We start from the raw sequence: 23,655 nt of genomic DNA on the forward strand, positions 1-23,655 counted from the left end.
CTGCAGTCAAGAGGTAAGTCTTCATTGTGTAGCAAGAAACAACAACAACGAAGGCTAGAAATAAGGAATGAACTTCACTTGAGACTGAAATGCTTTCCATATCTGAGACTCAGGCTGAAAACTCTTTAGAGAAGACTGACAGATACTGTTAGTTCGCATTTTTTGGAATTTCGGTAGAAACCAGTCATTAAGATGCTTTTTGTATACAATACCACTTGGAGGATACAACTCATCTTTGACACTACACAGTTATTTAAATATGAACTTCAAAGGAAGAGGATTTTAGGGTTTTTTTTTATTTGCACCCTTTATGGATGCAAAAAAAATGGCTTTGGAGATTTTAAAAATAAATTGTTTTTAACCTTAGAGATACACCTCCCGCTCCCTACTTATCCATTCTTCTCTATTATCTTGTCTGTTCCCCACATTTTCACTGCTCTACTAATATTGCTAACCTTGACTTATCTGTTTCTTCCACAACAATCTTTGCACCTTCTTATGTGCTGCCTTGTGCATGGAACACCCTTCCTGAACTGAACCATAAAGCCACTACCTTCTCATCCTGCAAAACTACCATCTTATCCTCCAAATTCTTCCTCAAGACTCACTTCTATGATAACTAAAGGAAATTGACTAACTAATAACCAGTGGATTGAAGGGCACTCAGGTACAGGTAATGTTTATTTGTTCTAATAACATATATAAAAGTTATGTTCATGCCTGCTTGTCTTCTTATATGGTAAACTGACCAGGGGCAGGGACTAATGGCCGGTCTACACTGGGGGAGGTGGGGGGAAATCGATCCAAGATACGCAACTTCAGCTACGCGAATAGCGTAGCTGAAGTCGAAGTATCTTGGATCGAATTACCTGGGGTCCACACGGCGCGGGATCGACGGCTGCGGCTTCCCCGTCAACTGCGCTACCGCCGCTCGCTCTGGTGGAGTTCCGGAGTCGACGGTGAGCGTGTTCGGGGATCGATATATCGCGTCTCGTTAAGACGCGATATATCGATCCCAGATAAATCGATTGCTACCCGCAGAAACGGCGGGTAGTGAAGACATACCCTAAGTCTTCCTGTGTGAGGGGAAGATGCCTTCCACATTATGGGCAGTAAAGTCAGACTAATCATTTTTAAAATCGACTTTCCTGTTCCTACTGGAGGACTGAAGTGCAAAGTGAGAAACGTTCTCACCTCTCAACTGAATCTTCAGCAAAGGAAGTTTTTCTCTAAAGTGTTAGTCAGGCATCTGAATTAAATTGCAAAAATGGATAGAAAAAAAGCTTAAAAATCTGACTAAGGGCTTGTCTACACTTACATTTTATAGCGCTCTAACTTGCTGGCTCAGGGGTGTGAAAAATCACCCCCTTGAGCACAGCAAGTCTGAGCACTTTAAAGCGCTAGTGTAGACAGGCTCTGAGCACTGGGAGCCGCACTCCCAGCGCTCGGAGCTAATCCCCTCGTGAAGGTAGATTACCACACTCGCACTTCAAAGCGGGAGCGTTCCCGTGGCAGCGCTTTCAAGTTTCCAGTGTAGACATACCCTAAAAATTCCTTCTTTTCTCAGATGTCAGTCTTGTGATGTCATAAAATCCATTAGTTCTCTAGACCATGGAATTCTCCCTCAAAAAGAGGAAATGTAGACAGGATATTTCTAATGTTTAAAAACAAACTGTAAAAATCCTGAGGCCTACATTATTCCGTAGAGAGTATACAGCTATTGCTGTCCCTCCCCTTACCCCTCCCCCCACCCTTTGCAAGATCTTTCAGGACTATACGGTATTATGTTTATTTATCACTGTGGGACAGCGACTGTATGCAACTCCAGGAGGGAGGGTTATCACTGCTCCTCCAGAAACCAAAAACAGTAGGGGGTGGTTAAGGTGAACCACCTTAGGTGTAAAACACCTCCAGAGAGGTAGGGAGATGCTTGTATATATTGGTTCAAACTGGGTTTTCCAGAGACCAACAAAAAAGAAAGGGCTTTTTATTTTTAAAGATTAGGTTTAAACGGACTCAGGACCTTCTTTCTGATCCAGTAAATGGGTAGGACATTCTGTCCAAGGAAGGCCCCAGCCATTTAGGAAGGGTTAGACTGACTATGACCTACTAGCCCCACTGTTTATTGTTTTTACTATGTTTTCTTTGTAGTGCTTGCTTAAAAAGAGCTGTGTGGTAACTTGTAACTGCTGGCAATACACTCCGTTCATAGCCCTCGGAGAGAAAGCAAAGCACAGGCACTGGCCATCAGGCAGTCACTGGCTTGCTGGGGATATCACGGTGTAAGGCATGGAGCTGTGCAGCCTTAAAACCCTGAATCAGAAGGGAGTGGGACAAGGTTCCCTGCCCAGAGACAGGCAATGGCTGGAGACCTGAGAGGAGACTCCTCTCCTGGAATGGACCACGGAGAATGGATACCCTGAAACTGTGACAGCCTACTTTATTCACTATGGAGCAGAAAAAATACAAGGGTACAAATCATCATCATTGTTTAAGCACTGCAGTTCACCTTTAAATGAGTTAACAAAAATGAAAAAATTGCCACACCAAACCAGTAGCCCAGTTCTCTGTTCTCAACAGTGGACTATACCAGATACTTAAGGGGGAAATGCAAGAAAGCCCGCACTGGATGATTATGGAACATCCTGCCCATACCTGATTTTTTTCCCCTATGTCATATTGGCCATTAGTGTATACTGCAACAGTAGTCGTAACAGATTCCCCTTCCTCCTACTCTGAGGAGCAAGTGAGCAGCTTTTTTCTACAACAGTTGGACTGGAGGCTACAATTTGACAAACATTAAGAAATCTAGTCCAAATGTGACTGAGCATGGTGAAGTCCACATGCAAGAGAAATGGGCACATTTTCTAGATAAGCAGAACATAACAGCCACTCTTGCCCACTATAACAATATGGGCCTTAATACTGAGAGAGCATGCCGGCATAACTCCAAAATGCCCCTCCTGTTTCTCTAGTTATGGCCAAACTCCTTAAAAAAACATCATGCATGAACTACCTCAGCAAAACCCCTTACTCACAAGCATTGCTTCAGACCTGTCCGAATTTCTACTAGTTGCCTCGCATCCCATTGAAATTATTCTGTAAACATTTTATTCATACGAGCTGTGAGATAATTTTATAGAGAATACCAGACTGAGTTATAATTGTAGGAGTCTAGTTAACGGAAAGCTAACAAATCAGATATTTTGCACAATACAAGACATATTAAAACTCTTGCCAAGTAACTCTTCACGAAATGCATATTAAAGAGTCATTTGTCAGGGGATTTGAATTTAGTTTTTGGACAAAGCAAATGAATTATGCTAAAAATAAATTTTGATCCTTACAACATATGTATTACTTGGGAATTCTACATGTAACATAATAATGATTTAAAATAATTTTTGGTCTGTTTTAACACTGTCACAGAAGGTTATTTTAATAAAAACAATTCCAATGAAAGAGCAGTTAATAATGAGGTGCTGACAACTGAATCTACATTCAGGGATTATATTCAGAGTGCCAAGTCCATTTTTACAGATGTGCTCGTTAGTTATCCAATAGATGTCCTGGATACATGTAAAACTAATATTTTGGATCACTTTTTGCAGAAGAAGCAGATAATATGACTGAAAATGTTCAAACACTAAAATTGCATTTTCTTCTATTTGTATAAAACAAGAAATGGAAATTCTGATCCCATGGAATGCCAGGAATCCCCTTGCCTCTGAATGTTTTCTATTTGCAAGGCCACCTTTTGGTACATGATCCTCTGACCTCTCTCTAGTTCTCTGGCCTTAAATGCAGTTACCGAAGCAAGCTCCCAGCTAGGAATTCATTCCACTGTAGGCTGTGAAGCTGCTCTGCGTGTTTAAATGCAAGGGGATGTTTTTTTCATCACAGAAGGCGAAATCATCCTTTAACTAAATGACACAGCAACCACAAACTTTATATGAATTTTTATGTTACTGATCTGTTAAAACACTTTTTCTGCCAATCCAACTATTCTAGTAATGGAGACTTAGAGCCCCCAAAATTAAATAAATAGATGAATTAACCTAAGTCAGGCTCTACATTACAAAGTTCTACTATTTTAAATTTGTTAAGCAACAATGTAGCACCCCACTGACTTCAATGGAGCTATGCCGATTTACACCAGTTGAGGATCTGGTCCTCTAGGCATAGAACGTTTGGTATTTATTTTCTTTCCTTCCTTACTTCAAAGTTGTATATGTCATTACTGCAGTACAAACTAGGACTGCAAAGCAAATCATGGTCTTACTTTTGCAGACCTCATGCAAGCCTAATCTGGCTGATTGTACCCATCCAAACTGAACTGAGACCCACTCTAATAAAGCCTAAAGCACTAACTTCAGATTCTCTTTTGTATAACTGTTTCCATACTCCGAGGGATCTGCCAAGAAGACAGAGGGAACCATTCCTACATTGCACAAGATCATCCACTATTCTGGAGATCCTATCACAAAGGACCAGATGTATAGTGCCTACCACAGAGTGACTAGAAGACAGAATTTTGACCTACACCAAGATATCTGGATTTTATTTGGGTTTATGTAGGTCTTCAACAATCTATGTTGGAGAAGATATTTCCTATTTGAGCAATTGTCTTCTGGTGCCACCCCCATGCATATATGCTTGCACGCATGTACAGACAGATAAGAAAAGGGAAGGGCTTACACACAAAGAAGGTGACTGAGGGATGTTGCCGCTTCGCCTCATATTCACCATCTCCTTGCTATGACTAAAGCATAGCTCCTTTCAATCAGCATTTTTGTATTTTCTAGCCTCTATAAGAAGTTTTTGAAGCCAGGACATGGCCCCATGTCAGTAATATGACCTGCAAATTTCACTGTCAAGTTTCATTTCCTTCTTCTCAATTGTATATCTACAGCTTGGACTAAAAGTTGAACTATCAACATTTTATATTCCATTGCTGTTTCTAGTAATTAAAAATGGCTTAACACTTATTTTGTTTAAATAAATACATTAGGGGAACAACTTAAATAAGGCCTGAAATATTCACTCTCCCACAGTGAATTAGAATCTTTCCTGGTTGAGTACCAAACTTCTCCAGAACCTACACTTTATATTAAAAAAAAAAAAAAAAAAATTAGCAAATATCTCCAATGGTCAAGGATGAGACACTGGATGGGGAGGGATCTGAGCTACTACAAAGAATTCTTTCCAGGTGTCTGGCTGGTGGGTCTCCCCGTTTTGCTCAGAGTCTAACTGATCATCCTGTTTGGGTTGAAGAAGGCATTTTCCCCCAGGTCAAATTGGCAGACATTGCTCGGTGGGGGAGAGGGGGAGAGAGAGGAAGGTTCGCCTTCCTCCGCAGAGTGGAGCAGGGGTCACTTGCTGATTTGAACTAGAGCAAATGGTGAAGGTTCTGTAACTTGGAATCTTTAAATCAAGATTTGAGGACTTCAGTAACCCCACCTATTACAGGAGTGGGTGGATAAGGTTCTGTGGCTGGCCATGTGCAGAAAGTCAGACCAGATTATCATGATGGTCTCATCTGGCCTTAAAGTCTATAAAACTAACATTCTATTCTTCATGGATCCAATCAAAACCTTCCAAACATGAATTGAGAACAAACCAATGCAATGCTGTCTTCCAAAATCTGAAGACTGACAGGCCTTGTACTTCTGCTGCTGCTCAGAGCTTTGCAAGCTTTGTTAATTTTCACTGCTGTTACTGGGATCTGGCAGAGCAGCTATGAAATTGACAAGAATCATGTCAATGTCACTCGGGGATATCTTGGGAAAGCAACCAGCACCACCAGTAGAGCAGGTACTGGAGCTACTGACTGGGAACTAGAACCCATCAGAGGCTGAGGGACAGTTAGTTAAAGAAAGGTCCACAGACATCATCATTCTTACAGATCTGGGATGCGAATGCAGTGAAAGAGAGAGGGAAAAGGTTTCTTTTCCCTGGTCAGCGGCCAGAGGGGACGGGAGTTTCAAACTGAACAGAAATCTACTAGTCAGAGGCTACAAAAGATGGTATCCCTGAGAAATGTCAAGGGACAGCTTCCCGGTAGGAAACCCACAATGCAGCCCAGTCCTAGAGGGTGGGAATGGGGAAAATGACCTGACTTGTCACTGGACAGAGGGACCCATCATTTTATAAAACAGAGGATTAAATTAGGTGCCTAGTAAAAAGGTCATGGGGTATGGAGAAGGCAGGAAAAGAGAGAGAGCAATTATTAAGTATTTTATAGTACCAACTAGTGTGCTAAGCACTTCACAGGACACAAGTACAAGTACCTGCCTCTTACATGGGTCTTACAAATTAGAAATGAGAAGTAGGGAGAAATGATTGATTTCAGGGAAAACAGTGGAGGGACAGAAAATACAAAGGAAGAGACAGAAGAAAAAATGTGGGGAGTAAAGAAGGTAAAAGAATGTAGGGAAAAAAAATGAGGCACACTGAAAACATCACTTTGATATATTACAGGAACATAAAAAGAAGAAAAAGTGTGACGCTACAGAGAGAAAGAAGACCTAACAAAAACATGAGAGATGTAGTAAGCTATGTATTAGACAGAAAGGGGATTGCCAATGCCTTGGAATTAAATATTTTTTTTAAATGTAGGAGTTGTGGCAGTGCCGTATTTTGCAGTCTGGCTAGTAGGCTTAGTTTTCAAACCACTAAGTGCCAGATAAATGTTTCACGCCTTGAACTTAAATTTTAGCCTGTATAATTTGCAACAGCAGACACTGAAGCTTGAGTTTGTATAAAAAAAACCTTGAGAGACTCTTAACCATACTTCAAAAAACTGCAACAAAACAAGTTGCCAGCTATGAGGCAGACCCTTGTTTTCCTTCCCAAACATTGCTCCTTCATCAAAATAAGAAGCTTTCATGTGTTCTTCCCATTAGTTTATTATATCATCTTTTACTCTTTTGAGAGAAAGCAGGTTTATTCTACTGTATGGGCTTCTGAATCACACTTCCACTCATACACGGGCTGTTCTTGTACCCAGCAGAAGAGCCAAGGAATAATTCCACAGTATGTAATAAGGCTGATAGGTACACTTGCATTTTGGAATTTTCGGTTCCGATCCGGCAGGCAGTCTGGACGTACCCACTGTCTGATAGTACTGGCTACCTTCGAAATTAGAGGAGAAAGGCGTAAATCACTCTGTCCAAGAAAAAGAAATCACCAACCTCCGGGCTTCAGTGGCAGGTACAAAATCTCATTTCCTTTCTATTGCAAATATTCCTTTCACTTACAAATAGGTTCATTTGAAGAAAGAACCATTTCTCAATAATCTGATTTGGTTTCCATTCTTCTGATTCTAGCTCACATCAGCTATGACAGTCAGTTTGTTTGTTGCTTTTATGTTGAACATACATGGCTTTGATGGACAGACCCTGTTGTGCTAGACACAGTAGGAGAGCTCATTTCATGACTCAGGCTTTTGATTTTGCTCCACATTGGAGGTTCAAATATATCACTATGATTTTTCCTGTCACTTTCCATGGGGGAACATTTCTGGAGCAAATTAAATATTGCATTCTTTACCACCTGCAACTCCAGGAAATTAGTGTTACGTTGGGATTCCCAGAATAACAGTTTGTCCTGAACCATAGAGGAGCCCATCTGTGCCCCCCACCCCAATAACCTGGTGTCAGTTGTTATTCTGATTGCGGGTGAATTAGTCAGAGGCTTGCCCTTCATAAGTTTTGAAGTGAAAAGATAACACAAAGGATAGCTACACTGATAGAGGAAGGGTCAGAAAATAACTTGTTTCTGGAAGTTCCAATGATTGATGAGAAAATTCTCCAAAGACAAAGATATGGCCTTGGGCAATGCTATTATCATGCTGATCATCAGAAGATGTTAGTGAGTTGACACTTGTAGAGTGCTGAGAAATACTCTGTTGAGATGTTGAAACTTATTGAACCTTTCTACAAGCAAAGGAACCGGAAGCTGAAAAGTACCAGCAGAAAATGGAAGTGACCCCCTTCAATTAGAAAGCACAGGTAGTCCTGGTGATAAGGGCAAAGAAGGACTACAGTTAGACATCTATGGAACGAACAAAGTCCTGAAGAGGTCAACTTTGCCATACTGTCTGAAATTTCCATTTTTGGGGTCCTGAGGAGGAGATTAGGAAGGCAAGATCTTCAAGTCAAAAAGATTATTTAGATAATGACTGTATTAAGGTTTCAGGCCTGCATGGGACCCTGGACTAGAAGTCTGTTCAATATCCATGTGGAACAAACAGATGTTGGGAGATTACAAAGGGTTGTGAGACAGGGATGGGCATTGGTTCTAGGGCCCTCCTAGGGTTCTAGACACGATGGGATACATAAAATTTATAAATGAAAGCCAGCCACTCTAATAGCCGGGGAATGAGAGACCATCCTTCAGGCATTTTTGTTTCCTCAGACTGACCAGACACTTTCTCCTAGAAGGCATCTGACTTCTGATAATTGGAGAGGCAGGAGAATTTGACAGAAAAATCCTAAAAAAACAAATCCTGTCTCTGGAAAAGAACCCCAAATGGTCCACAGAGTCATCCTGCTGCAGGCAGATGGGAGCATGGAGTTGCAGGAACATAGATCTGAAAGGGAAAGCACCTTTGATTTTAAGTATTGGATCTGCTGCAACTTCTGCTACTGCTGGGAAGAACGCAGAAAATTCCCTTAGCTCTTTCTATCAATCCTTCAATAAACACCCACATGCACTCACCAGAACTGTTTTTTGGCTAATATAGGGAGGGAGTCTAAAAAGGCCATTATCATGTCTGGAATCAGGGTAGTCCTGAAGGCAGGACACTGGTTTCCAAACCTGAGTGCAGTACCTCAAACTGTCCAGCAGGGGGAACTGTCAAAAAACTGAAAAAGAGTCACAAGAGGAATCTCTACCTCCAAATGCATGTGACACAGGCAGAAAATCCAAGCAGCACTGGACTGATGAAATGCAAGTCTGTACAATGGATAAAAGAGAACAGCTCAATATAGAGAGGGATACAAGAATACATACACACACATATTTTACATTTAAAGGAGCCTCACCCTCCATCATTCTGGGATATTTTCCTAGTCCTTCAACAATAATATTCAATTAAGCACAATCTGGATTTTATTATACTAACATCTAAGGCAGTGCTTCTCAAAGTCAGGCCACCACTTGTTCAGGGAAAGCCCCTGGCGGTCCGGGCCGGTTTGTTTACCTGCTGCGTCCGCAGGTTCGGCCGATCGCAGCTCCCACTGGCCGCGGTTCGCTGCTCCAAGCCAATGGGGGCTGCAGGAAGAACGGCCAGCACATCCCTCGGCCCGCGCCACTTCCCGCAGCCCCCATTGGCCTGGAGCAGCGAACCGCGGCCAGTGGGAGCCGCGATCGGCCGAACCTGCGGACACAGCAGGTAAACAAACCGGCCCAGACCGCCAGGGGCTTTTCCTGAACAAGCGGCAGCCCGACTTTGAGAAGCACTGATCTAAGGAAACCAGATATCATCAGCTTGCTATGGAGGTAATTTAGTTACTCTAATTATGAAATACAAATTTTCATTCAAAAACACAACCGTTCTGATTTACCTTTTGAAAACCAAAGTTTTCTGTCGCATGCCAAAAAAGAAAAAAAAAATTACAAAAAGAAACCATTATCCAATATGACTGTTAATGTTCAGTGTGTCATATTTATTCAGCATTAAAGAAAAACAGTGCTTCATATTTTTTAAACTATGTTCAAGAACATATGTCAAAAGGACAAAGCATGTATGTACAATAGCTGAAACAATGCCCTGCCACTGGAAATAAGCTTTCCCTCCACCCCCGTTTCGTTTTTCCAATACTGGTAGAAATTTTTTTTTCTTTTAATGGTTGTGCTGGTTGCTCTTTTTCTTCACCATGCAAGAACAATTAAGCCTATCTTCATTAATTTGCATTATGTATGATTGTTGGATGCTTACATCCAAATATCACAGTAGCTCTAATATAGTCTTTTTCATCCTTCCAGCATCAATAAGTCGTCGAATGCATTAAAAAACAGCACACAACTAAGATTTGTAGATGATGCAAAAATAAACATAGAAAATGAAAAAATAAACATAGGCAAAGAGAGTTTCAATAACTTACTGTTAATTATGTCCTTTAGTACTATTATTTATTAAACCCCAGTTGAGATCAGGGACCCTTTTTGCTATGCACTGGACAATCACACAGATAGTCCCTGTCCCAGGAAACAAGCACAAAGAGATGAAGTGACTTGCCCAAGGACACATAACAAGTTGATGACACAACTGGAATTAGTACCCAGGTCACCTCTCGCCCAGACCAATATCCTATTAACAAGGACTATCATCATTAGTGTGCTCAAAGCTTTTAACAGGACACTTAAAAACCACCAGCATCAATACTGACCATAAGCCATCTAGGATATTTTGAAGCCACATGCTGCCCCAGATCTGCACTCAAACTGCCTCTGAGGTTATGAGGAGTTCCATATGTATGCTGCATGACTCTTATTACCACATCATCTGCAAGAAGTAAATATAATGGAAGAGATGGATTTTTTTAGGATTTTTTTTCTTCCTAGTTTAAATTGTAACAAGTCAAGTATTTTCTGAAATGTGAAGATTTACAATTACAGTAAGATCAGCGTAGATATCCAAACAAAAATGCTAACTGTTTAAGACCAAATGAACATGCACGTGTACACCCACACACCATCCAACGATAAGATGTGCCTAAAGTTAAACAGGTGCATTACTATTTTTAGGACTGAGAAAGAAACATGCTTTCAGCTTCAGCATATTCTTTGAGTATGAGGCACTGACTAAAAAAAAAAAAAATCTACCAAAGTTTCTCAATGGATGATTAAGTTTCCACTGCCAATGTTTTATATGGGGGAAAAATAATAGAAAGTTTTGTAGTGTATCGTATTTTAAACATCTGGTCTGCACTTCAAGGTTTACCGAATCGCACACCAATGAACAAGATCACCACATTTTCAGCTTGTTATTTTTACCAATGCAAACCCAGATGATTTAATGACTCTAATTGCTTTGTCAAAAATGTCTAGACACCTTAGCTACTATTACCTATTGAATTGCTTTAGGCACAGCAGTCCAAATGTTAAATGTATTAGAGTATGTTTTTGCATTTTCATGGACAAAACATTTACAGTAAGTAGCTAATGGCCCATTTCATGTTTTATAAAAACTGTTTATCTTCTGCATAAATGTCTGGCCCTTTACTGAGTTGTATTTTATCACAAAGCTGGTCCAAAATGTATACATAGGAGATATTTACAAGTTCCCAAGTGTTTTGGAGGGATAAGAAAAACAAGCTGCAATCAGGAAGTCACTTATATATGTATAACCAACCTGATTATAATTTGTCTAATTTGATACTGAAAACACATGATATAAGATATGGTTTAATAATAAAAGGTGCCATTTAAATTTCTCACATTTCAGCACCATGTTAGTCAGTATACTTTGTTCTTACTCATCATGGCCCAGTGGTTAGGACATTAGCCTAGGACTTGCGAGACCTGGGTGCAAGTCCCTGTTTTCCCACACACTCTGTGTGACCACTGAGCCTCTCTGTGCCTCATAATACAGCTCAGGATGTTGTGAGAATAAATAAATGTAAAACTGTGAGGTGATCAGATACTACGGTAATGGGGGGGCCACAAATAGACTGCCATTTTTTTTTATTGAGATAAATAACCAAATTCTGCCCTCAAGTGGACCAATGGTTCAAGTCAACAGAATCACAGATATTCACCCAAAGAGGACATAAAGCATCCCCCAAAGAACTGTCATTGTCTTTAATGAGAAAAGTTATGAAATTATTTGAATACAAACTTGACTCCAAAAGTATTCTACAACTCATCTAAATGCTAAGACCAAGGTGCCATCAATATCAGCCTTTCATTTTAAAAGTGTCTACAACTGTTTCCATCATACCATTGTTTTGCTCGTATTATACATTCTTTGTTTGAAAGAGCAAGGTTTTTCTACTTAAAAAATATGGAGAAGCACATAGTACTGATCCAACATGGATGTCTTTAGCTCTCATTCCATAAATTGTTTCATTCTTTAAATCATAAGAGTCTTGGGCTCTTTTCAAAATATTTCTTGATTAGCAGCCATTCATGCTGGAACAGCAACGTGTCCATAATTATATTAATGCAACATTTGTTCCTCCAACTTTTTTTTGTACTACTAACACTATTAAAATTGAAAATTCTAAAAAAACAATTCTTGAACTTTTTTCCTCGTCAAGAGATCACCTTCAAAGTATAACAACTTAAGCAGCATATGGCATTTAAATTTTCATTTAAATCTTTAAAGAAGCCCATTATTTCCTTAGGTTTAAGAAAAGAACCCTGCTTTATTTCACCACACCAGCCATAAATTATTCATTAATTCTGTTTGCTAACCCCGTAACTGAGCCCAGATGTTTCTGTTGGAGAAACATTCCTTTAAAACGTTAAAGACAGCAAGCTGTGTGGATGGAGCCGACATTTCTCCTCCTCCTCCTCCTCCTCCCCCACCACAATATATTGAATATTAACTCGGGGGGAAAAAACATTTTTAAGTATTTGAAAATATTCTGAATATAGAAGTCAGCATTTGTGAAATGCCCCTGAATTTGGCACAATCGTTCCCAAGCCATTGTGTAAAGTGCCACTCTGTCCACTGCTGTGACACATTAAATTACTAGTCCTTTCCCTGACAGAGGTTCTGCTACCTTCACTCCGTACAGAAACTGGAAAATTTACAAGCAGAGAATCACTTGTTGCCATGCATAAACTGTACTTTATATCTGTATGCTAACATTTTTAATTACAACTAGCATTTTTGAGCTTGCTACCATTGGCAACAGCTATTTTGATGAAGCGAGAGATCACTCACAGCAGCATCAGTATGGGAGCTCATTGTTAGGGATTATAAATCAATTTAAGTATTGCAGAAGAACTTAGGCATTTCACACTGTTCAATATTTGTAATGCGACCATTAAAACAGACTTGTGTTGAAGAAGAATGGAAACTAGTTTACAATAGTTAGACTTCCATTCTGATAATATCACAGATTCTGCTACTTTCAGCATAATGGAAATGCCAACAGTAACTGAAAACTGTTTTCAAACATTTCATAGTCTCTAGAAATGATTAAATAAACTGGGCCTGAATGAGCCAGAATAGCATTCTGATTTGGAGATGTGAACTTTTTCAGGCCATGTAGTACTTCTCCAGTTGTGAGTGATGTGGAGATATAAACATGGCTGTACAAATAACACAAGCACCTCTAGTAAACCACAGAACAGCGTAAAAGGTGCTAATAGCCACCCTAGAATCTGCTTTAAAATAACTCAGCAGAGTGGAGCTGTTTCCTGGAGGTTTTCTACACTGGCAACATTAAAGCACTGCTGTGGCAGCTCTTTAACGTGGCTTGTGTAGTTGCGACAAAGCACTGGGAGAGAGCTCTCCCAGCGCTCTAAAAACCCACCTCCACGAGGGGCGTAGCTTCCAGCACTGGGAGCACAGCTCCCAGCAGTGGTGCACTGCCTACACTGGTGCTTTACAGCGCTGAAACTTGGTGAGCACGGGGGGGGGGGGGGGGGGGTATTTGCTCACACCCCTGAGCAAGAAAGTTGCAGCGCTGTAAAGTGCCAGTGTAGACCAGCCCCTAGAGTCTGAGGAGACCACATTCTTAAAGTAAAGCTCAAAAGACCAATTAGCACCTTCAAAAATGGTTGAAGATCCAATAAATGGTTTATTTTTGCTAACCCAGACATCAGAGCAGTAAAGGTAAAGTCCAACTAGCTGAGCAACCCTCTATCTATGAGGAGATCGAGGCCCTGGGTCTGACCCCGGTCACCCAGGGGGAGGACGACCCTCTGCCAGCGGGCCTTGATCTAGCCGCTCTCACCTCAACCCCCCCTTCTGCGTCTCCTGTTCCCCTGACCGCTGCTCCTGCCTTCGAGGAACCCCTGGACTCCTTGCCCTGCCCGGCTGCGGGTGACACATCGCTGACGGCCGCCGAGCCTCTTCAGGCGACGGCCGGTGCCTCGCGGCCGGGACTCGAGTTACCAGGGGTATCCCTTGTTGGTGTGGGGCAAACCGAGTTCCTTCCCGAGTGGGGGCCCCATTGCAGATTGTTCACCACCTGCTGCCGTGGCTGTTCCATCTACCGTAGAGCCTGAGCCCGGCATCCCTGGGGACCCCCTCCCTAACCCTCAGACCCCTGGGCCAATAAAGAAAAAAAAAAAAAAAAAAAAACTAGCTGAGCAAATGTATCCCCTGAAGAACAGACTGAAGAAACATACAGCTGTGCATTGCTTCAGAAGCTGGACCCAGCAGCACCTAGCTAGTCTGGGGTGGGAGTGGGGAGAGGGTAATGGGCACCGAGGACCCCTATAAAATAAAGGTTATAGGATGAAGTGTAGGAAATCCTAATTAGCTCCCTCTTTCAGTGAGGTGTTTGAAGCCAGGGATATGGTGATAGGCTGCAAGTCACCTGGTTCTCAGGTAGAACACCAGCAAGCAGCTCAGTTAGGAAGAGTTCTACACGAGCAGGAAGGAGACAGAACCTGGAAGGAGGCTCTCCACCCCAGCTAGCTGGAACACCTAGCTAGAGATACTCACTATGTGGGAGCAGAAGTCTTGTGAGGTAGATGCCTTAGGAAGGGCCAGGTAGAAGGACACGGCTTATCTGTTCTGATTTATTTTGGATTGTTTTAGTTTTAAAAAATAAACCTGAAGAACTGAAATACTGCCTCTATCAGGAGCTTATTTCACCCTCCGCTGTACATGTGTATGTATGGATTATTATTTCAGAATCTATTTCAATAGCACTAAAACCATAATCTTGCATTTTTCTGGACATACGGTTATTGTTCTCTTCTCCTGTACCACACAAAAAAGTCTGTTATTTAAAAAGCAAAGAAAAAAAGCAGTTTTACTTTGGTTGTGCCAAGCAGCCAGGTGCTATAATATTGCAAGTTTCATCTTTAGTCTGCAGTGCAGTGAGTTCCACCATATTAACCATCACATCGTTTGTGTGGCCAGGAAGTCGAGGAAGCACAGAAAATATCTTCTCTGCTAGGCTGTCACCATGATGACCAACTGCTCCTGGGAAAAGATAAGGAAATAAGGAGTCAGATACAAACATGAGAAAAAAACAGAGTATTAAGAACAAAACCCCATTAGATTACTGGGGAGAGGAGATTGTTAGTCTTGTTTTAAAAAATAACACACACATTTTTAAAGTTACTTTGCTATAAGAGCCTGGGGGTATCCAATGTTAAATTAGAAAGAACAATACTTTTTTGAAGAACTTATTTTTAAAAGTATGATTTAAATGGACTTTTATGATTTTAGAGATGTTTGAGATTTTTTCAAACAAGAATCTAATTCCTTATCTAAGGAGAAAAGTGGACAAGAAGGCTTCCAGTGGCTATTTAAGTAACAAAACAAACAAACAAACAAAAAAAACACACACCACACTTTTCTTACCTAAATGAACAGTGGTAAACTAAAACTTCTCCTCTTATACAGGCCAAATGCCTCCTCCAGGAGTGTAGCTTTGCATACCTCCTAATGTGGGCCTGTGTCTTTCTGGCATAATGTGGCTCTGAATGTCTTTTCTTGGGTTATTTCTGACCAGTTATATTACCTTGCATTTGTCCAGAATTAATCTCATCGCTTCCTGGCTCTTTGAGCTCTGGTCAAGTGAAAAATTCCCTGGCCAGATTCCTATTTTTATTTTTTTTTTGCTCCCTTTATATTATTTGTGTTCTTTCTGGTGTTCGTAGCATCTCTCCATTTAGTACCATCTGTATATTAGTACATATTTGGAGGGAAAATGTAAGATTTCATATTGAAAGGGCAAGGACCCTGTCTCCTTGGACATCTTATACAAACTATGATTTATAGCTCAATGTTGTAATCATCCCCTTATTCTGACAGATAGTTGCCATTCAAAGAGAAGCCACTTCACAGTTAAATTATTACAGTTAGTAGTAGGGATTGACAGCAGCTGAAAATATTTCAGACAGGATCAAACACAGTACTGTCTGACAAGGTATAGGCTGTGTTCAGATATAGTTTGTGCAGAATCTGGCATTTATTAATTAATCAAACTGCTATATTTAGAGCTTTATGGTGGCAATGGGGGTGCTGCATTTAGTTACAAAGTGCTATAGCAGTTTCAGAGAGGTCAGCAAAATATGATGGAATAATTTGAATGTTCTTTTAATGCTTAAAAGAAAGCAGCACCCAGTTAGCTTTCTGCATGGATTTGAAAATTCCCATGCTTGGCAGCAAACTTAAATAACAGCTCAAACCTTTCCCATCATCCAACATACTGTATATATTTGATCTACACTGCTAGCTCACAGTGCCACATAAACAAATAAGGAAAGTGGCTGGCTCTTTATATATGAGAGACTACAGCTGTTAAGGACATTATTTTGAAACACAATGCACAGTTCATCTTACATAGGTAATCATAGATTTTAAGGACAGAAGGGATCATTAAATCAGCTATTCTGATCGACTGTACATCACAAGCCATTAAATTTCACCCAGGTACCACTGCATTGAGCCCAGTAATTTGTGTTTGTCAGGGAAAGGCTTTGCTGAAGAAAGATGTGTTTGTTTTTAAAAGGTAGGTTTTAAGGGAGGTGATTTGTTGCACAAGGAAGACGGCAACCATTCCAAGTATAGGGCAAGCCATGAAAAAATGGAGGAAAATTACCTTGCAGAGAAGTGGCATCATTATGGTGGAAATCTCATGTCAGACTATACATTAACTTTCTTTTCTGCTTATAACAAGACCCTATCTTCTTGGTTCTACCTCCTCTCTCTTGGAGATCCATGTATCTCAGACATGAGTAATGCTACGTTTTAGTCACTGGTATTTTTAGTAAAAGTCATGGACAGGTCACGGGCAGTAAACAAAAATTCACACCCTGTGACCTGTCCATAACTTTTACTATACAGGCAGTCCTTGACTTTACGACATTTGAATTAAGACAAATGGCACTTACGATGTTTCTGAATTGATCCCTGATTCAACTTACGACCATTGGTTTTGACTTTACGATGGTCAGTCCCGCAATGGACTGTATTTCAGTTCTGAGTTACAATGTTTCGACTTATGACAAAATTTTCAGGAACCAATTGTGTCGTAAGTCTGAGGACTGCCTGTATACTCCTGACTAAAACTTGGGGGAGGGGTGGCTCCGGAAGGTGGGGCCCGGGGGCGCCACAGGTGCTGGATGGCCTGGGGGTGCTGCAGGTATTCGGGGGGGGGAGGTCCAGGGGGGCAGCATGGGAGGTTGAGGGGGTACCACGGGGTTCCCTACCCGACTCCTGGGAAGTGGTGACCTCCAGCTCCTAGCTCCACATGCTGCTTCGGCTCCATCCCAAGCCCCAGTTCTGCAACTCCCATTGGATGGGAACACGGACAATGGGAGCTGTGGGGGCAGAGCATGCCAGGAGGAAGCAGCACATGGAGCTAGGACCTGAGGGAGGGGAGTTCCTGTTGCCCTTTCAGGGAGCCTGCCCCCCAGGTAAGCACCACCCCACACCCCAATCCCCAGCCCTGAGCCCCCGCATACCCAAACTCCTGCTGCTGAAGGGCGGGGGGGCCTGAGACTGCCCCAACAGCAGCTGGTGCAACTGGCCCAGTGGCTGCTTGAGCTACGCAGGTGGCTCCCAGGCCAACTGCACGGGCCGCTGCAGAAGTCACAGAGGTCACGGAATCTGTGACTTCTGTGACCTCTGTGACAAACACCGAGCCTCAGGCATGAGCAGTGTGTTCTCAATTCAAACATACAAGTGAGGAGCAGGCCTCAAATTTATTAGAGATGAGACCAGGATGTAAGCTCAACATTAAATAGTAACTAATTTGGAATAAAAACCATTCATAATCACATAAAAATATTAATACATACGCTTTTCCTATCTTAACTGCTAGTTAACAAGAGGAAGAGTTTTGAAGGGGTGGAAGGAAAAGGAACTCTGAAAGCCACTTTAGGCTGCCATCACTGTGTGTTACTTGGCTTTGAGACTCTCCTCTTGATTCCAACCACCATGCCCCTCTCACCCTCCCCAATCCCCCTCAGCATAGTTAGTAGGGCGACTATCCTTCAGACAACTGTGATACCATCTTCCTCAGCTTGTTGAAAGTTGACTATGAGTAAATCTGATTTTGGATGACACTTTGGGCAAAATACCTGACCTTGCTTGTTATGAAGACCTGGCTTAATGCACCACCAATCCTCTGCTAATCAGTTAGTCCCCACAGACTAGTTAAGACACCTCACAACAGAAAACATCCAATGATCCAAAACAGTGGTCCTGTCCTTCTCTCAGATCAGATGCAAGAGAGATTGCATCTGATCTGAGAGAATTCCTTTGAATGGCCTTTGGTTCATTTTGATTAATGCAAGATCAGTGGTCAATAAAATTACAACAGGTCATGACTTGATTCAAGGCTCCAACTTTGCACAGATTTCTGAGATCTGATCATCAGATTTGTTTTGGGTGCTGGGATAGTTTAATCCAATCTGCTTGTGTTCAGTGGCTGATCTTAAGTTCTTGTCACTGTTAGAATTCTTATTCTGTATTAGTGGACCACAAGCTAAATATGAGTCAACAGTGTGATGCTGTTGCAAAAAAAGCAAACATGATTCTGGGATGCATTAACAGGTGTGTTGTGAGCAAGACACGAGAAGTCATTCTTCCGCTCTACTCTGCTCTGGTTAGGCCTCAGCTGGAGTATTGTGTCCAGTTCTGGGCGCCGCATTTTAAAAAAGATGTGGAGAAATTGGAAAGGGTCCAAAGAAGAGCGACAAGAATGATTAAAAGTCTTGAGAACATGACCTATGAAGGAAGGCTGAAAGAACTGGGTTTGTTTAGTTTGGAAAAGAGAAGACTGAGAGGGGACATGATAGCAGTTTTCAGGTATCTAAAAGGGTGTCATAAGGAGGAGGGAGAGAACTTGTTCACCTTAGCCTCTAAGGATAGAACCAGAAACAATGGCTTTAAACTGCAGCAAGGGAGGTCTAGGTTGGACATTAGGAAAAAGTTCTTAACTGTCAGGGTGGTTAAACACTGGAACAAATTGCCTAGGGAGGTTGTGGAATCTCCGTCTCTGGAGATATTTAAGAGTAGGTTAGATAAATGTCTATTAGGGATGGTCTAGGCAGTATTTGGTCCTGCCATGCGGGCAGGGGACTGGACTCTATGACCTCTCGAGGTCCCTTCCAGTCCTATAATCTATGAATCTATGAATCTATTCTGTAGATACATTTTGTTCAGATGGAGACAGAGATGTCTGCTTCTGTGGAGATAGGGAAATATATTTAGGGGACAAATGCCAGTTCTTCTGTTTTTGTGTCAGCCACTGTTGCTACCTGAAGTACTGGAGGTGGTGGGAGAACTTTGTTCGACAACTTCTGACTGTGACCTACACTGTATCTGGCTCGTGGAAAAACAGTGAAGAATCATCATTGACACAGATTGTTTCTGGAGCAGCAGCCACATACTGTATGTACTTTTTTTTTTCTTTTTAAAACAGAAGCCACTAATCTTCTATCTCTCAAGAAAGCACTGGCAATCACTTGACTTCGACAATATGGCCAACTATAGCTCTATACTAATCAATCACCTTTTTTCTTTTTTTTAAATAAAAAAGCTTATTGAAAAGGTGGTGACAAAACAACTCTTGGTACCTTGCCTCAAATCTCCTTGAGGCTTGGTAGGCAGGGTGCTAAACTGGCACACACAGAGCTGTTTGCATTGGTAATTGATTTTCTTCTGCCAATAGATGCACATCAAGTACCATGCCAATATTGTTTAATATGTCTATTGCCTTTGATTGTGAGATGTTGCTGAGTTGCAATGGGGACCATGGTTAGAGTGTGTGGAGCTGCTCTTGCATAACTTTGTTCTTTTCTCTTCTTGGCCAGTCTCAAAATGTGATAATAAGCAATTGCTCCTTTTTTCTTTCTGAGTGTGCTCTCATGCAGTTCTTTCAGATGGTAAAAATATAGATGAAGTATTCTGACACCTGCTGTCTTTTTAGTTATCCATCAGCGCTTGAAAAATTCAATGGCAAGTAGGAAACTTTTCCCTACGGAGTAGGGGACTTAAACTATCGATATCTGTAGAAGCTAAACTTTTATTAAAGAATATTAAGTTTAGCACATGGTTAAGCATATGGCATACTCAATGTGCACCAGTGAACTGTGAGCAGATTTCCCAAATATCAGCATGACATTAATATCACTCAGGTCAGTTTCACAGTCGCTGTTCAGCACCTTGTGAACAGAGCTGTGAAACTGACCATAGTCAAGCAAGGATACACTTAGAAGGATAGAGAATTGTACTGAAAATATTATATCATAATGTACATCTATGGTGTATCCTCACCTTGGATGCTGAATTAAGTTTTGGTATAACAGAAATAAGATGTATAGAGAAGACTAATGAAAGTTATTGATAGCATAGAAAGAGCTCCATAAATGGAGAGATTTGAAAGATCAGCGTTATGTAGTTTAGCGATGAATAAAAAGGTAGACTTCAGAAGTTTACAACATAATAAATGGCATAGAGAAGGTAAATTATGTGCTTCTATGTATGTTTCAGAATACAAGAGTAAGGGGACAAACAATTAAATTAACAGGTAAATGTCAAACATATAAAAGAAAATCCTTTTTAAAGATACCATCAAATTAACTTGTGAAACTCACTATCACAAGGTACTGTACTGAGCCAAAGATCTTAGCAGGATTAAAAAAATTAAACATTTATAGTTATGATACTTAGGATATAAGGGTCAGATTTTCAAAAGTGCCTGAATGATTTAGGAACATGAGTCCCACTGAAGTCAAATAAGGACTTGTTCTAAGCTCATAAGCCAAGCACAAACTGCCTGGAAATACGAAGAAACATCGCCTCAAAGACATGTTATCGTAAAAATATCCATTAAGTGAGTGGGTTGTATATACCTTCCACCAAAGCCTCTAGTACTGGCGGCTACTGTCAGAAACATGATTCTGAATGTTGATCGGATCCAATATGGCAGCTTATCCTCTGCAGCTTCTTGGGAAAGTTCTGGGATCCACTGAAGCTATTTATGGGGAAGGAAAATTCTCATCAGCAGCCAGGCTGCTGTGAGGTGAATGGGTTCTACTCTTTTCCTAGGTTTCTTCCCCCCAACCCTCGTTTTCCTTTCCGTCCCCCAAGGGGTGAGGGCTAGTGTATCACTGTCCCTCTCCATAACAATCCCAAAACCATGAGATAAAATGGAGTGGGGGAGAAAAAGAGAAACATCCTTTCCCTTTCATCATTTGTGGGAAGCATTCAAATTTATCAGACACACAACTTGCCAGATCCTGATACAAAAGGACAGAAGTTTAGCCTTCTCACACGTCATTGTCCCTGGAGCTTGCTGGTGACTCCCCTACTCACATCTTTCATTTCTGCCTATCAATACCATTTTTTCCCAACATCTAGCTTGGAAATGTCTTGTAAATTTTTCAAGCCCTGAGCATTTTATTCTTGTTCTGTTCTTTCCCATACAGGTTCTTATACTACCCTCATCACTGTAATATTTAAGCACCCTCCAGGAGTGCATTAAGTGACATGCCTAACATACAGCATATATGGTTCATTATTTCATCTTCTCCCCAAGCGAAGAGTTGTGTTTAGTTTTGCTATTGTATTTGCTAAAATAGCTTCTATCAGGACAACTGACATATAAAACCTGAAAACTAAAAGTTAAATAAAATACAACTCAGGTTTCAGCTCTCATTATAAAAAAAACTGTTTGCCCTTATGTGGCATTTTAAATCCAAAGATTTCAAAGTACTTTACGAACCATGATGAAATAAACTTCACAGCAAATTTCCCTCTCCCTTCCCCACCCCTCTCCCAGGATTGGGAACCTGAGGCACAAAGACTACATAGACTCTCTCTGGGTCACAGGGTCAGTGGCAGAACCTAGAACTTATGACTCAGTCTCCTGCTTTAAACACCAACCCACATCTCCTATTTTCACCACTCTCAATGGGCCACTAAAGCCACATTTGTACATGAGTACCTATCTGCACAGGCACTTCGAAATCCAGTGATCACCATAATAACGTAAATGAAGCATGGCTCACAATTGTGATATTGATATTAAGCTTCTTACCTGTCAGATCCAGTGTCCTGTCTATGAAGATGACAGAGGCTCGGTTTTGTGCTGTCTTCCTCCTGTTTTTGGCCTGTGAGTAGTTCGCTAAATCCCCTGCGATAATCTTGCTCAGAGTCCCAATTGCAAAGCACTCCTCTCTCACATTTAAACACTCAAACAAGGAGTTCAAGCCAGACACCAGGGTTCTGATCTGAAGCTGCAGCTCAGGAGGCAGAGAGGAGAAGTCCAGGTCGTTCAAGCTGCCAAACTTTTTCTTCTCAGGCCTGGAGGAGTTGATGCGAGCCAGGTCCTGGGGCGTCATGGGAAAGAGCGAGGCAAAGGCCGGGGTCACGAAGAGATGAGGCAAGATGGGCGCCAGTAGCAGGGGGGCATGCCGCACCTCGGCGGTGTAGTTCATGTTGCCCATCCACTGGCAGAGTTTCTCCTCGAACTGCTCGAAGACCACCTGGCTGCCCCCCTCCGGCTCGGCGCCGCCGGGCGCCCCGTGGGCCAGCAGGTGCACGGCGTGGCTAACGGCGGTGAACACCACGCAGTACTGGAAGCGACTGAGGCTGACGATGTCGCGAATGATGTCCACCGCCCGGCCCTTCAGCAGGCTGCTCACCACGAACACCGCCTTGGGCTGCTCCGCCGCGCCCGCCTCGAAGCTGGAGAACTCCTTGACGTTGAGGGCGCCGGCCTCCAGCAGCCTGCCCGCGCCGCCGCCCGCCCAGTGCAGGCTCTCCGCGCACGCCGCGTCCACGAACACCACGGCCCGCTTGGCCTTGGCCAACACCTGCTCCCAGGCCTGGCGGCAGGCGGCGAGCGCGGCGGCGGCGGGGCAGCCGGACATGCTGGGGCGAGGGTCGCGCGCGGCGGAGGGCAGCCCAGTCCCCGCGGCGCGAGCCAGGCCCAGGAAGAGCCGCGGCGGGACAGGTACTGCCGGGGTGGCTGTGACAGGCACAACAGAGCACACGTGCCCGGGGGGGAGGGGACGGCCGCAGGAATGTGACGCACCGAACTAGCGAAGGGCGCTGATTGGCTGCTTGAAGGCGGGGGGTGGGCGATGCGATGCGCCAGTTCCGGCGTCGTGGCTCTGTCTGGGGGGCGGTGGCTGCGAACCGGGTACGGGAGGAAGCAGAGGTGGATGTGATGCGGGGCGGAGCCGCCGCAGTGACTTTGCTTAGAGTCCCGAGCAGCTCAAGGGGCCCCTACTGAGGGTGACCAGAGGTCCCGATTTTGGGGTCTTTTTCTTATGTAGGATCCTATTACCCCCACCCCCTGTCCCGATTTTTCACACTTGCTGTCTGGTTACCCTACCCCTATTTTGCTTTTTATTATGTGTGGTGTGTGTGGAGTCCCCCCAAATATTAATGTTTATGGGTCCCAATGGGGTAGCACTGCCTCTGCCCAGGTTTTCGATCCTCTGTAGCGTTCACATTTTCAAGCGTTTCTGTGGAACGCTAAGAGGTAGAGAGTT

General features: G+C 42.5%; 1 protein-coding gene across 1 annotated transcript in view; it reads right to left on the reverse strand.

The window, feature by feature from the left end:
* The window catches only part of SCFD2 (sec1 family domain containing 2), a 296,694-nt gene extending 273,553 nt beyond the window's left edge, over positions 1-23,141 (reverse strand). Inside the window, exons 1-2 of the mRNA XM_054029852.1 lie at positions 22,194-23,141; positions 14,950-15,118 (exon numbers count right to left, since the gene is read on the reverse strand). Coding sequence (XP_053885827.1) covers positions 14,950-15,118; positions 22,194-23,028 — 1,004 coding nt within the window. The 5' untranslated portion in view covers positions 23,029-23,141. The remainder of the gene's footprint in view (positions 1-14,949; positions 15,119-22,193) is intronic.
* Between the last annotated feature and the right edge of the window lie 514 nt (positions 23,142-23,655).

Source organism: Malaclemys terrapin, chromosome 5, assembly GCF_027887155.1.
Source record: "Malaclemys terrapin pileata isolate rMalTer1 chromosome 5, rMalTer1.hap1, whole genome shotgun sequence".
In the NCBI taxonomy this organism is placed as follows: domain Eukaryota; kingdom Metazoa; phylum Chordata; order Testudines; family Emydidae; genus Malaclemys; species Malaclemys terrapin.